This window comes from Myripristis murdjan, chromosome 8 (assembly GCF_902150065.1).
Source record: "Myripristis murdjan chromosome 8, fMyrMur1.1, whole genome shotgun sequence".
Lineage (NCBI taxonomy): Eukaryota > Metazoa > Chordata > Actinopteri > Holocentriformes > Holocentridae > Myripristis > Myripristis murdjan.
The window spans coordinates 2,499,897-2,510,978 of record NC_043987.1 but is presented as its reverse complement, the minus strand read 5'-3'; the positions used below and the strand labels follow the sequence as shown (position 1 = coordinate 2,510,978).

Genomic DNA, 11,082 nt, shown 5'->3' with positions numbered 1-11,082 from the left:
TCTTTATGAGCACCTTTCAAATGAATATATACATTTACAGTGCATTTTTTTCCCTCAACAATTTTCTGTTTTGCTTTTTGTTTTGGGGTAATTCTTTGGTCATGTTCTTGGATTTTTAACATTTCTAGCTAATTTTCTTGATTTTTTTTTTTTTTTGCAATTTTTCTATTACTGTGTGGTAAATTTCTGGTACGTTTCTTAACACTTTGTCTTTTTTTTTGTTTTTGGGGCACTGTTGTATTTCTGCAGTCATTGTCTTGTAATTGAATTCTGAAGCGAGTGAATTTCCTCAGGCTTCAGAGGGCTACATTACATGGCTAAATCATTCAATATATCTTGGACTATCTACTTATAAACATCACTACACCCTGCACCCCTCTGGAACATGCTGCGTCTCTGCCATGAAGTCAGTCTCAGTATTGAAGTCTGACAAATCGAGACCAAGGGCTCCAGGGATGTTTGTTCCAAGGTTGAATTAAAGTAAATCTATCACTAGACGGATTTATGAATGGAGAGAAACTGAACAGGATACTGATTTGACCATTTTTATTGCACAGACAACAGATAAATTTCATGTTTTATATGATATATAGCTTCGCAAAATAGAATAACACTTCCTGGAATAAAGTATTTTGTTCAAGATTGGAATGAATATTTGGTTCACAAGGAACGATCAAGACAATAGAGGTGCAAAAAATGTCAATAAATATGAAAATATAGCAAACACTTTAAAATAAACCAGAGCCGTTTGATTACAATAACTACGAGACAACTAATAGCTTATCGTTTAGGTATATCCATGTAGTGACAAAACCCCAAAAACCCCTTGGTGACAGACAGCTGTGTGCTGTCAGAGGGACAACACATTCCTTACCACAAACCTGTCTGTATACCTCCCCTGAGTACACAAATTAGTGTCTCTACAAACAGAACTAAATCATTTGACAAGTTTAGGATCTCGTGTTATGCACTTAGTTGCTGAGACAAAACATTTCATAACAGTTACAAACAACACAAAAGCTGCTTCATTTCAAGGAGTTCAAGTTAGTGCTGTGAAATGACATTCACACAGGCAGAGTGATGACGGCTTTGCTAATAGGACTGGGAAGAACAATAAACACTGACGGTCGCTGGGTTATGATTCGGCTCTTTCTGCAAAACACTTGAAAATTAACAACATGGTCATAAATATGTAAATAGTGTTTAAGATATCCCTTACAGTTTTGAGGTTTGTTTGGGAACTGACTGCTCTTTAGGCTGGACTGGCAGGTGATTAGAAGGGTCTGTAGTTCCAGAAACTGGAGAACACAGATATCTGGAGGTAAAGGAAGAGAATATAGTTTAGTTTGGCATTACGGAGTTACAAGCATGAATACACAACCGCTGTTAATTATCTACTAGCAGACTGAAGCAGAAGTGATGGCAGGGAACAAGGGTTGGACTGACGCAAGGAGCTGACAGTGTCTTTTAATCAAACATCACATCTGCTCCCTCTTTCCCAAGCCCATATCAGTCCAGTCCTGGAGCAATGCAGCCATTTGTTCAGTTCTGCTCAACTTACCATGGCACTAAACATAGTGAATAACAGCTTTTCAGGCATTACTGCTATATTTCAACTGAAAATGTATGACAGCTATTACTTTTTATCTCAGCACTTTATTTTACAAGGCCTTTTAAATCAAGATTGAACTTTGGTAGAGTGTTGGCTTGTATAGTTACATCAGTATTGTGGCTGCTGATCCACAATACTGTGTTTGTGTCTCTCCATTCACTTCTATAGCGCAGCAAACTCCCCTCTTAAAATAACATTTTTAGCAAATAAACAAACATAAACAAAGCAGATTACGTTCCCAGTACCCACTTTGTGAAGAAATCCAATGATTCTTTTCTTGACATCGTCCTATTTGAATCGCAAAGTAGATCCGACAAGTGGCTTCTGCAAAAAACTTCCGCATGGTAACCTTGCGCAAGGAAGAAACAATCTGGCAGTACTTTCATATATCATTGTTTTTGCACAAAAAATGGGTACTGGGACTTCTTTTTTTATACTGTCATAATTTGCTTTGTTTACATTTGTTTACGAGTTAAAAGTGTTTTGATGCACTATTGAAGTGAATGGAGAGATGGAAATGATTAAGGATATTTCACCACCATGTGGTCTCATATCACATCCAGGGAAATATACACTACTCACAAAAAGTTAGGGATATTTGGCTTTCGGGTGAAATTTACGGAAAATGTAAAATGTTCACTCTACAGTGATATTATATCATGAAAGTAGGGCATTTAAGTAGAAGCATACACTGGTGATTTCCTCATCTCAAACAATTTCTTGAAACAAAAGCCAACAACAGTGGTGGATATACCACAACAAAAAATGTCAATGTCTCAATAACTTGTCATGTGCCCTTGAGCATCAATTACAGCTTGACAACGACGTCTCCTGCTGTTCACAAGTCGACTTATTGTCTGCTGAGGCATGGCATCCCACTCTTCTTGAAGGGCGGCCCTCAGGACATTGAGGTTCTGGGGTACAGAGCTCTGAGCCTCTACACGGCGACTCAGCTGATCCCATAGGTTTTCTATGGGATTCAGGTCTGAGAAAGTGCAGGCCACTCCATTTGAGGTACCCCAGTCTCCAGCAGCCGTTCCCTAATGATACGACCTCGATGAGCTGGAGCATCAAACACCTGATGTGAATTTTGCCGTTAAGCTCCTTGTTAGAGAACAGCAACTTGTGCAAAAAGTACTGAAACATTGAACAGTTGGACATGTGCATTCAAAAGTTTACAGAAGGTCACATTAAGTTCACCTGTAAAGGTTAGAATGCATTTTAGGTTCATCCTGAAATTTCACCCGAAAGCTGAATATCCCTAACTTTTTGTGAGTAGTGTATAACCCAACACTTGACCAACGTTCAGTTTTATTTAATAGGTCATGCCACTATGATGATTCATCAAGTGATACCCATTTTTCTAGTCATGTGTAAAGTAACCAGGGGCCGGATTCTCCAAAGGTTCTTAAGATTAAATTTCTTCTTAAGTTCCACTTTTTTTCTTAATTTTGGGTTTAAGAAGAATCTTAAGATATTTTCGAATTCACAAACAAAATATCTTAAGAATCCAAACAAAAGATCTTAAGAATGTTCTCAACTTTATTCTTAAGATTTTTCTTAAGAATAAATGGGATTCTTGAAAGAAATTATCTTACTATTTTTCTTAAATAGTATCATAACTTTAAGACCGGTAAAGGTCGTCTTAAGTAACCACATGCTGTGTGAAGGTAAGCTATTTTTCAAACATCTTTGATTAATTTAGAGCCGAATTTGATTATATAACATAGATTAATGTAGTAGGCTAATACCTCAATAATTTTACATTGTATATGTTAACATAGTGATAATCGTTATCGAAACTGTAATTCAGCCTAATATCTAAACCAATATTTAGACACATGTAGGCTATTGTTTCTGAGTCTGTGAGGACATTTTGTCAAGTGTCAGTTATATTTAGATTCCATTAACTAATAGGTTAGTAATATCGTCGCTGTCCAATACAAAGTATGTATCTCAATTTTTGAGAAAACACTTTTATAACATCAAATCAAAGTTGAGACTATAATGGATATTGTTTTGTTGTATTTTAGATGGAACTGCTGTGGGCTGCAGCTCGAGGCTGTTTGTTTCCATAAAGGTAGATAGTTGAGAAGTTCGTAAGTGGAAAAAATTAAGAAGTTCTTAAGATAATGTGCAGTTCTTAAGAAAATAATGGGGAATAGCACTTGAGAACATTCTTATGAACTTCTCATTTTTCCTCTTAAGAAACGTCTTAAGATTATTAGTAAGAACTTTTTGGAGAATCCGGCCCCAGGTCTTGTTTAGTGTCACCTCCAGGGAAGCTACCCACCTTGTCCTTGAGCTGCTGGCACAGTTGCAGGGAGATGGTGAAGAATACCAGCGTGTCGTTGAGCCAAGGCACCACACACTCCACCTTGTGGACGTGGCTCACCTCAAATCGGTTGTTGTTGAGCTCACTGTGAAGTACAACAAGTTTCCGTGAAAATGATGAGAAATGTGACATGATACTCGTCCACAAGCCTCTGCTGATGTGGGACTGTGAAAACCTTGCTGAGTCTTTTGCCTACTGGCACCAGTCATATATTAATATCACACTATTATGAAAGAGGGAGACTATGAAACAGGGTAGTCAGACATACATAAACACACACACACACACACACACACATATATGTGTATATATATATATATATATATATATGTGTGTGTGTGTGTGTGTGTGTGTGTGTGTGTATATACATATATATATATATATATATATATATATATATATATATATATATATATATATATATACATATACATATATATATATATATACATATATATATATATATATATATATATATATATATATATATATATATATACATATATATATATATATATATATATATATATATATATATATATATATATATATATATATATATATACACACACACACACACACACACACATAAGGGACAGTCTGTATTCCCAGCATGCAGTTCCTTAAAAGGCTGAGTAATTTGAAAATAAATATTGCAGAGCTTACAACATTGCCCCAGGGTTGTGCAACACTGAACTTCCAGCTGGCTTGAAATTCTGTCAGGATGAGAAAGAAAATATGGAAACATAAATCAAAATTGAGCCTACACATTTCTGCTCCAGTGTTTAACCACAAACACATCCAAGCTGACTGACAGTTTCTGGGTCAACACATTAGATTGGAGTCCTATAGTAGAGGGGTATTGATGAAAATGTGCAAAATAAGTGCTGACTGCAGCACTAACACTATCGAATCCATATCAACTTTGGACATTTTCATGCATGCATCTGCTCTCTGAGTGATGGAGCAATCTGTTGAATATTTCAACACACCAGGTTTGCTCTGTTCCTTCTTTACTGTACTCTGTTTCTGTGCTTGTATGCCACTTGCTGCTTCTGTGACCCAGTTTCTCCACAGGGATCGTTCAAGTTTGATCTGATGGAAAGTACTGAGTGATTTTAATCTGTTTCCCGTCAGCGGTAATAAAGGCCTGACCGCGTGTTATGTGTGTCTCTACAGTGTTGCAAAGCAATACATCTTGCCTTTGTGGTGTTGGGCTGCAGCACGTGGAGCTGATAGACGGTCAGACACAGCTTGCTCAAGTTGATGTAAAAATTCACCATCACGTCCCCTGGCATTGGAGGAGTGAACATTTTCTGGTGATACAATAAAAAAGAGATTACACAGGAAAAAGAGATCAGCAATGTGAGGAGGAGGAAGAGGAATATGGATTATGGAATGATCGCTGTCACTGAAATTCACCTTTAATGCAATGTGAATCTGAGTTTTGGAGATACATTAAAAGGTTTCCATGCCATAGCATCCAGGTCTATATTGTATGAACTTACCATGTTTACATGCGCTGGCCCAGAACCAGCTTTTTGAGTAACTGGTTTAACTGGATAGTTGACCCATTTTGAAGAAGCTTATTTCACCTTCCCCTCCAGCTGTTCTATAGGACAGTAGTGGTGCTATCTTCCTCTCATTGTTACTGAGTGCTGGATACTGGCTGGATGCTCCAAATGCTAACTGTTAGCCTCCTACCTTTGAGCTGGACTTCCTCCCAGCTAACAGCACTCAGTAACAATGAGAGGAAGATAGCACTACTACTGCCCCACATAACAGCTAGGGGAGAAGTGAAATATAACATTTTTCAAAATGAGTGAACTGTGCCTTTAAGATGGTAATCCTACGTGCATGTGAAAGTAAGCAGTATGTCCTCAGAATCTTTATGGAATGTGCATGTTGGCCTTTACCATCAGGCCGCTGGTGGCCAGCTCGGACAGGGTCATGGTGGCTGGCGTGGTCAGGCGGTTTCTTGCTCGTGTCAGCTGAAGCATCACTGCATCCATCAGCTACAACCACAAAAGTCACAACATATACATCACCGTTCTACTGTGTGGAGCACTGGCATTACTCTGACTGCTCATCTCCAGCCATACTGATGTCTACCACAATTCACCTTCATTATTACAGTAACACTCAATATTCCATAAATCAGACAATGGAATGGATCTGAATGGATTCCCTTCCTCTTCTCCACCAGGGACTTCTCTCTGGCGGTAATGATAGGAGGAGGTGGTTGATGTCAAAACACAGACCTTATTGACCTCAGCACCCGTCTTGAAGTGGTAGCTCTCATCCCGGCTGCTCAGCAGCTGTAGAGCCTGGTTCACATGGTTCCTGGCATCCTGGATCTAAAGGAGGGGTGGATGAGTGGAAAAAGATGAAATGTGGAGAGAGACTAGTGAGGCAGGATTTATGGTCAGGTCATAGAATATGCTCGCACAAGGCAGATTTTTTTTTTTTTTTTTTTTTTTAATTACAGCCATGTTAGGAGAATAAGTTACTGTCCACCAGCTGGTGTTTGATAGATTCCATAATTAACCTTGCCACTTTCCCTACTTAAAACAATATTTATTATCAATAATTATATGCTAGTAACCTTTAAAAGCCAGTCAAAGCTTCAGCTGATGCTACTTTTCATTGCTACTGCACTGGAAGACTGACTTTTTCTATTTCACATTTCTTCTTCAAAACAGGGCTCCTATTTACTAAACTGTGCCTCTCTATGCTGGAAGTTCATCATCGGAAACTGGGAAATGGCGGGCACTTTCAAATACACTTGGCAACTGGATGGACCATCTGTGAAGAGGAAGTAAGCTGCAGTCTAAGGAACTTTGACAGACAGCAAGCAAGGCAATGTCACTAGCTATGAATTTAGTGAATATTCAATGAAGAAAGCCCATCCAGTTCTGACAGAACTGATGCTACAGCAGCATCTGCACTATCCCTGCTAAGCTCTTTAGGAGTCACTATTGCTGTCGTTTCTTGCTATTGCCACACATAAGCCACGCCCATAGCTGCCAGTAGGAAGCTGATTGGTCTGAACCACTGTGGTTCAGCCACAAACGCATTACTTGCAAGATGGATTGTTCTCAGAAATGTATAAAGCTCCAACCAGCGAATAACAACAGGCTGGCTGTACATTGTCTGGTGGAAAGAAGCCCCACAGTGATGAGTCAGACTTCAAGGGGTCACATTACTGCAGAAACGCATGGAATATTGCTTAATGTAGCTTTAAGAATAGAAGAGAAACCGCCTGGCAACTCCTGGTTAACCAATTAGTTTACACACAGTGACATACCTGTTGCAATTTCCACTGCTTGTCATCCCTGAATTGAAAATGGAGCACTTGGCTGCTTTTGGCAACTTTCAGGTTTATGTCCTGTCAGAAGACAAACAAAAACAGAAACACTCTGTTTTTGACTCATCATTTTAACTGGGACAAGAGCAAATCATTTGGACTGTGGAAGAGAATCTTGTTAAGGTTGCAGCTGGAGAAACTCACAGCTTGAGTGAGAGCCTCTCCCTGCAGAGTCAGCACCCCTTTCACTTGGTCCATACTGGAAAACAACACATCAGATAGGAAAGCATTTTCATTTGACCACCGCAGCAGCAAGAAAGTAGTGAAGACAGCTGCAGGAAGAGACAGTTAACCATGTGTCATGCAACATTACAACATCAAGGAAGTGAACAAGGGCCTCTGTGTGTCAGCATGATGTTTCATATTGTGAAGGAATTTTCTCTGTGGCTGTAGGTCACATTTAGGCCCTTCTGAGCTGCACTGATAAGATGTCCTGTCTCCATGCTCCAAGGCCACAAGTCTAAGGCATGCCAGATACAGGGAGACAAGGCAGACAGATTGACACCTTTCACAAGTGTTTCACAGTGTTCACACTCGCAGCGCTCATACTCTGTTCTCGTCAGCTGAGCATCAATTAACATCCTCTGCATGAGACATCACAGTCTCCTGAGATCCCCTTCACTCTGAGAGTTGACGAGAACCTTGCTCATTTTCCATCACACATATGATCTGACCATCATGTGACATCTGGGAGCCACTTGCATGACAGGATACTGATATATGGGTTAGAAATAATTCACCATTTACAGTATTTTTCTAACTATTCATCAGTTACGCCCTCAGGTAACCCTTTCATACCTTCAAAACATGAGAAGAAAATGACCACAAAAAAAATATACAAAAAAGAAAAATTCCAAGACAATTACCATAAAATTGCCAAAAAATGTAAAAAAAAAAAAATAAATAAATAAATAAAATAAAATAAAGTATTTTTTACCCAAGAAAAATAAAACATATTTGCAAAAAAATTGTAAAAAAAAATCCCAAGAAAATGACTAGAAAATGACCAAAAAATTAAACAATTACAAGAAAATTACATTTAGAAAACAACCAGAATATTAGCAAACAATAGTTTAAAAAAAAAAAAAAAACTTCTAAAAATACAAGGAAATTAAGTCCACAAGAAAATATCCAAAAAAAGTTGCAGAAAATAGATTAAGTGAATTTTGTTCATGTGAAATCAAACATTTCGAAAATAAAAACCTGCCTGAGGGCTGCTGCGTTTCAAAGGGTAAAAATGAAATTCTGGTGAAACGATTGTGTCATTCACAGCTCAGCCGTGACACTTATCAGCCAGTCTTACGTTGAGCTGCCGAGGATGAAGTTTTCCTGTTTGAGTTGACTCTCCATGCCAGGCGTCGGCATTGAAAAGCGTCTAGATGCCTCCTGTTGACAAGAGGAAAAGAAAATTCAGTTTGATTAAAAAACAAACAAACAAACAAAAACTGTAGTTGTGTTAACACTCACACACTGTAGATGTGTGCTTTAAGTTGCCATTATAATCACATTTATTTCTCTTATGCTGTTATATTTCTATGAGGATGTCTTATGGAATAATACTACGGAATAATAAGACCCTTTTACTAATAAAACTACTAAACAGTTTGCTACACACCATCAAACTCAAACTTGTTTACTTAACAATTGGACTGGATTTAAGTGGTTATTTTTCAGAGTGTTAGCTGGGGGGAAGTCCAGCTCAAAGGCAGGAGGCTAACAGTTAGCATTTGGAGCATCCAGCCAGTATCCAGCACTCAGTAACAATGAGAGGAAGATAGCACCACTACTGTCCTACAGAACAGCTGGGGGGAAGTGAAATAACATCCTATTTTTCAAAATAGGTGAACTATCCTTTTAATAGCTTTGTTAACAGTTTTAATGATAGCCTCTTAAGATGTAATCCATTTTGTTGCCATTTTTCTGTGTGAGAGTGTAGGAATCTGTAAATGTTCTCTTCATTGTGGAATTTTTATATCTTCACTGTGCACACAGACACTTGGAGAACACTCACCTTGAGGATGTCCTGCAGCTGCTTCAGGACAGCATGCACTTCCTCTTTAAGCAGCCAGTTGAATTCCTCCTCCTACAGAAGACAGACAGACATTGTATTGACTGGAGAGACAGGATCCATGTTGCTTTAATGGTCACTGGGTTATCAAAAACACATAAGCCCACTGGAATCTGGACTGGGGGAACATGAAGCAACAGTATTACAGCTGGCCGAATACACAGTGTCAAAAAAAAAAATCAGCAGCAAGTCATTTATTACATTTATTAATAAAAGAACCGCAGTTAGTGGATTAGATATAGGCCCATGCCCAATTTCCCATACAAACCTTCATCCAACATGTCCGGTTCTGTTGTACTGAAAGAACTTCTATTCAAAAATGTGGGAGTTTGTTTCCTCACTGCTTTTCCACAAAGCTGCAAACGTCATAGGACATGACTGGATACCTTTTCTGCATCAACAAAATCCCTTTTCAATTCGGCATGTGTGTAACAACACATTTTTCGATAGAAAATTCAAAATGTAGAGTTTCTCCAGCTATTAGCCCCATTCAGCCAAACATACGGAACAACGTGTTGGGGGGGAAACAAGTTTAAATTGTAATGAAAATAGATGCACCTTCGTAAATTAAAAAGTATGCCGAATAAAAGAGTGGCACCCAAGGAGAGAAGATATTTCTTCAGTCGTAGAATATGTAGTATATGTATTTCCCTCGTGTTTAAATGCAACATTTTGAGAAAGTCCTTGACTTGACCATTGTATGTACCGTGGTGCTGTATGGTAAACAGAGCTGGGGCATTTTGTTGCACACCTCAGCTGTAGGGGGTAGAAGATTTACATGAGCTTTACTGTTACTTTCATTGTTTTATGGTGGTTAACCAACAGCTACCCCCAGGGTGAACTGTCAACGACTTCTGAATTAGCTACGTGTTTTAATTTACATTTCTCTAACAGTCACAGAGGATGGCGAGCTGATTCCATAGACAACTCTTAGCATGTAACGCTAGCCAGGCTCGGTGTATACATCCCGCTGAGCAGGGACTGGCCCGGAGCTGGCCGGAGGCTGCATCACAGCTCACTGATGGTACTGGCAATAGAGAGGACGCTGACAACAAGCACGGTTAGCCATGTCCATCTTTTTTTTTCCCCTCAGAAATGCCAAGCTATACACCTGAGAAGCCGAGTTAGCTACATACGGCTTAGTGGGTAAACTAGCTGAGCAGAAAAGCCAAATGATAGGGGTTGCTTTTTCTGTAGGGCTCCAAAACAGCAGCAGCAGCAGCAGCAGCAGAGCTTACCAACACAGCTCTCTCCACCTGGCTGGCAGCCGACATTTTGGGCAGTTCGGACAGGGATCTCTGCGGATTCAACATTTCCACCAGAAGACGGGAGAACACTAAACCTTGATGAAAACGCTGCAAGATGGTCTGCTTTTCTATTCTGCTGTGGATAAGACGGGTGTCCCCCCCGCCTACCTGCTAGCTTAGCAGTTGGTTTACGATGCGTTCAAGTGCTTCCCCAAATTATGTCTATTTTCGACCACAGCGCACACGAACATCCCGACAAAGCAGTAAACACAGCTGGAAATATTATGATATTCTGTCGTTACCGCCCGAGTTGCTAAGATACGACTTTCAAGATCTAGACAGCGCGGGAGCGGTATCAACAGCTGTATTCAATAGCTTAGTTAATATACTCTGGTTTTATTATTATTTCCGACAGGCTGTTTTCAAATCGCAGAGTTCACGTGAATGCAGCAT

At 39.3% G+C, this 11,082-nt stretch overlaps 1 protein-coding gene across 1 annotated transcript; it reads right to left on the bottom strand.

The window, feature by feature from the left end:
• Nucleotides 1-531: 531 nt before the first annotated feature.
• rogdi (rogdi atypical leucine zipper) lies at nt 532-10,695 on the bottom strand. Its single transcript, XM_030058607.1, has 11 exons — nt 10,621-10,695; nt 9,326-9,397; nt 8,618-8,700; nt 7,459-7,513; nt 7,255-7,335; nt 6,209-6,304; nt 5,864-5,962; nt 5,150-5,263; nt 4,614-4,663; nt 3,906-4,032; nt 532-1,315 (listed from the first exon to the last, which is right to left on the bottom strand). The coding sequence occupies exons 1-11, from the start codon at nt 10,693-10,695 to the stop codon at nt 1,274-1,276; spliced, it is 894 nt and encodes a 297-aa protein (XP_029914467.1). The 3' UTR covers nt 532-1,273.
• Between the last annotated feature and the right edge of the window lie 387 nt (nt 10,696-11,082).

What these genes read in the sequence shown, in the direction of transcription:
- rogdi (XM_030058607.1), bottom strand. Translation starts at nt 10,695, where the DNA reads ATGTTGAATCCGCAGAGATCCCTGTCCGAACTGCCCAAAATGTCGGCT. An exon ending in TTCATCCTCGGCAGCTCAAC is followed by an intron (nt 7,514 to 8,617) that starts GTAAGACTGGCT and finishes GTTGTTTTCCAG; the next exon opens with TATGGACCAAGTGAAAGGGG. An exon ending in GCCAGCAGCTCAAGGACAAG is followed by an intron (nt 1,316 to 3,905) that starts GTGGGTAGCTTC and finishes CTTTACCTCCAG; the next exon opens with ATATCTGTGTTCTCCAGTTT.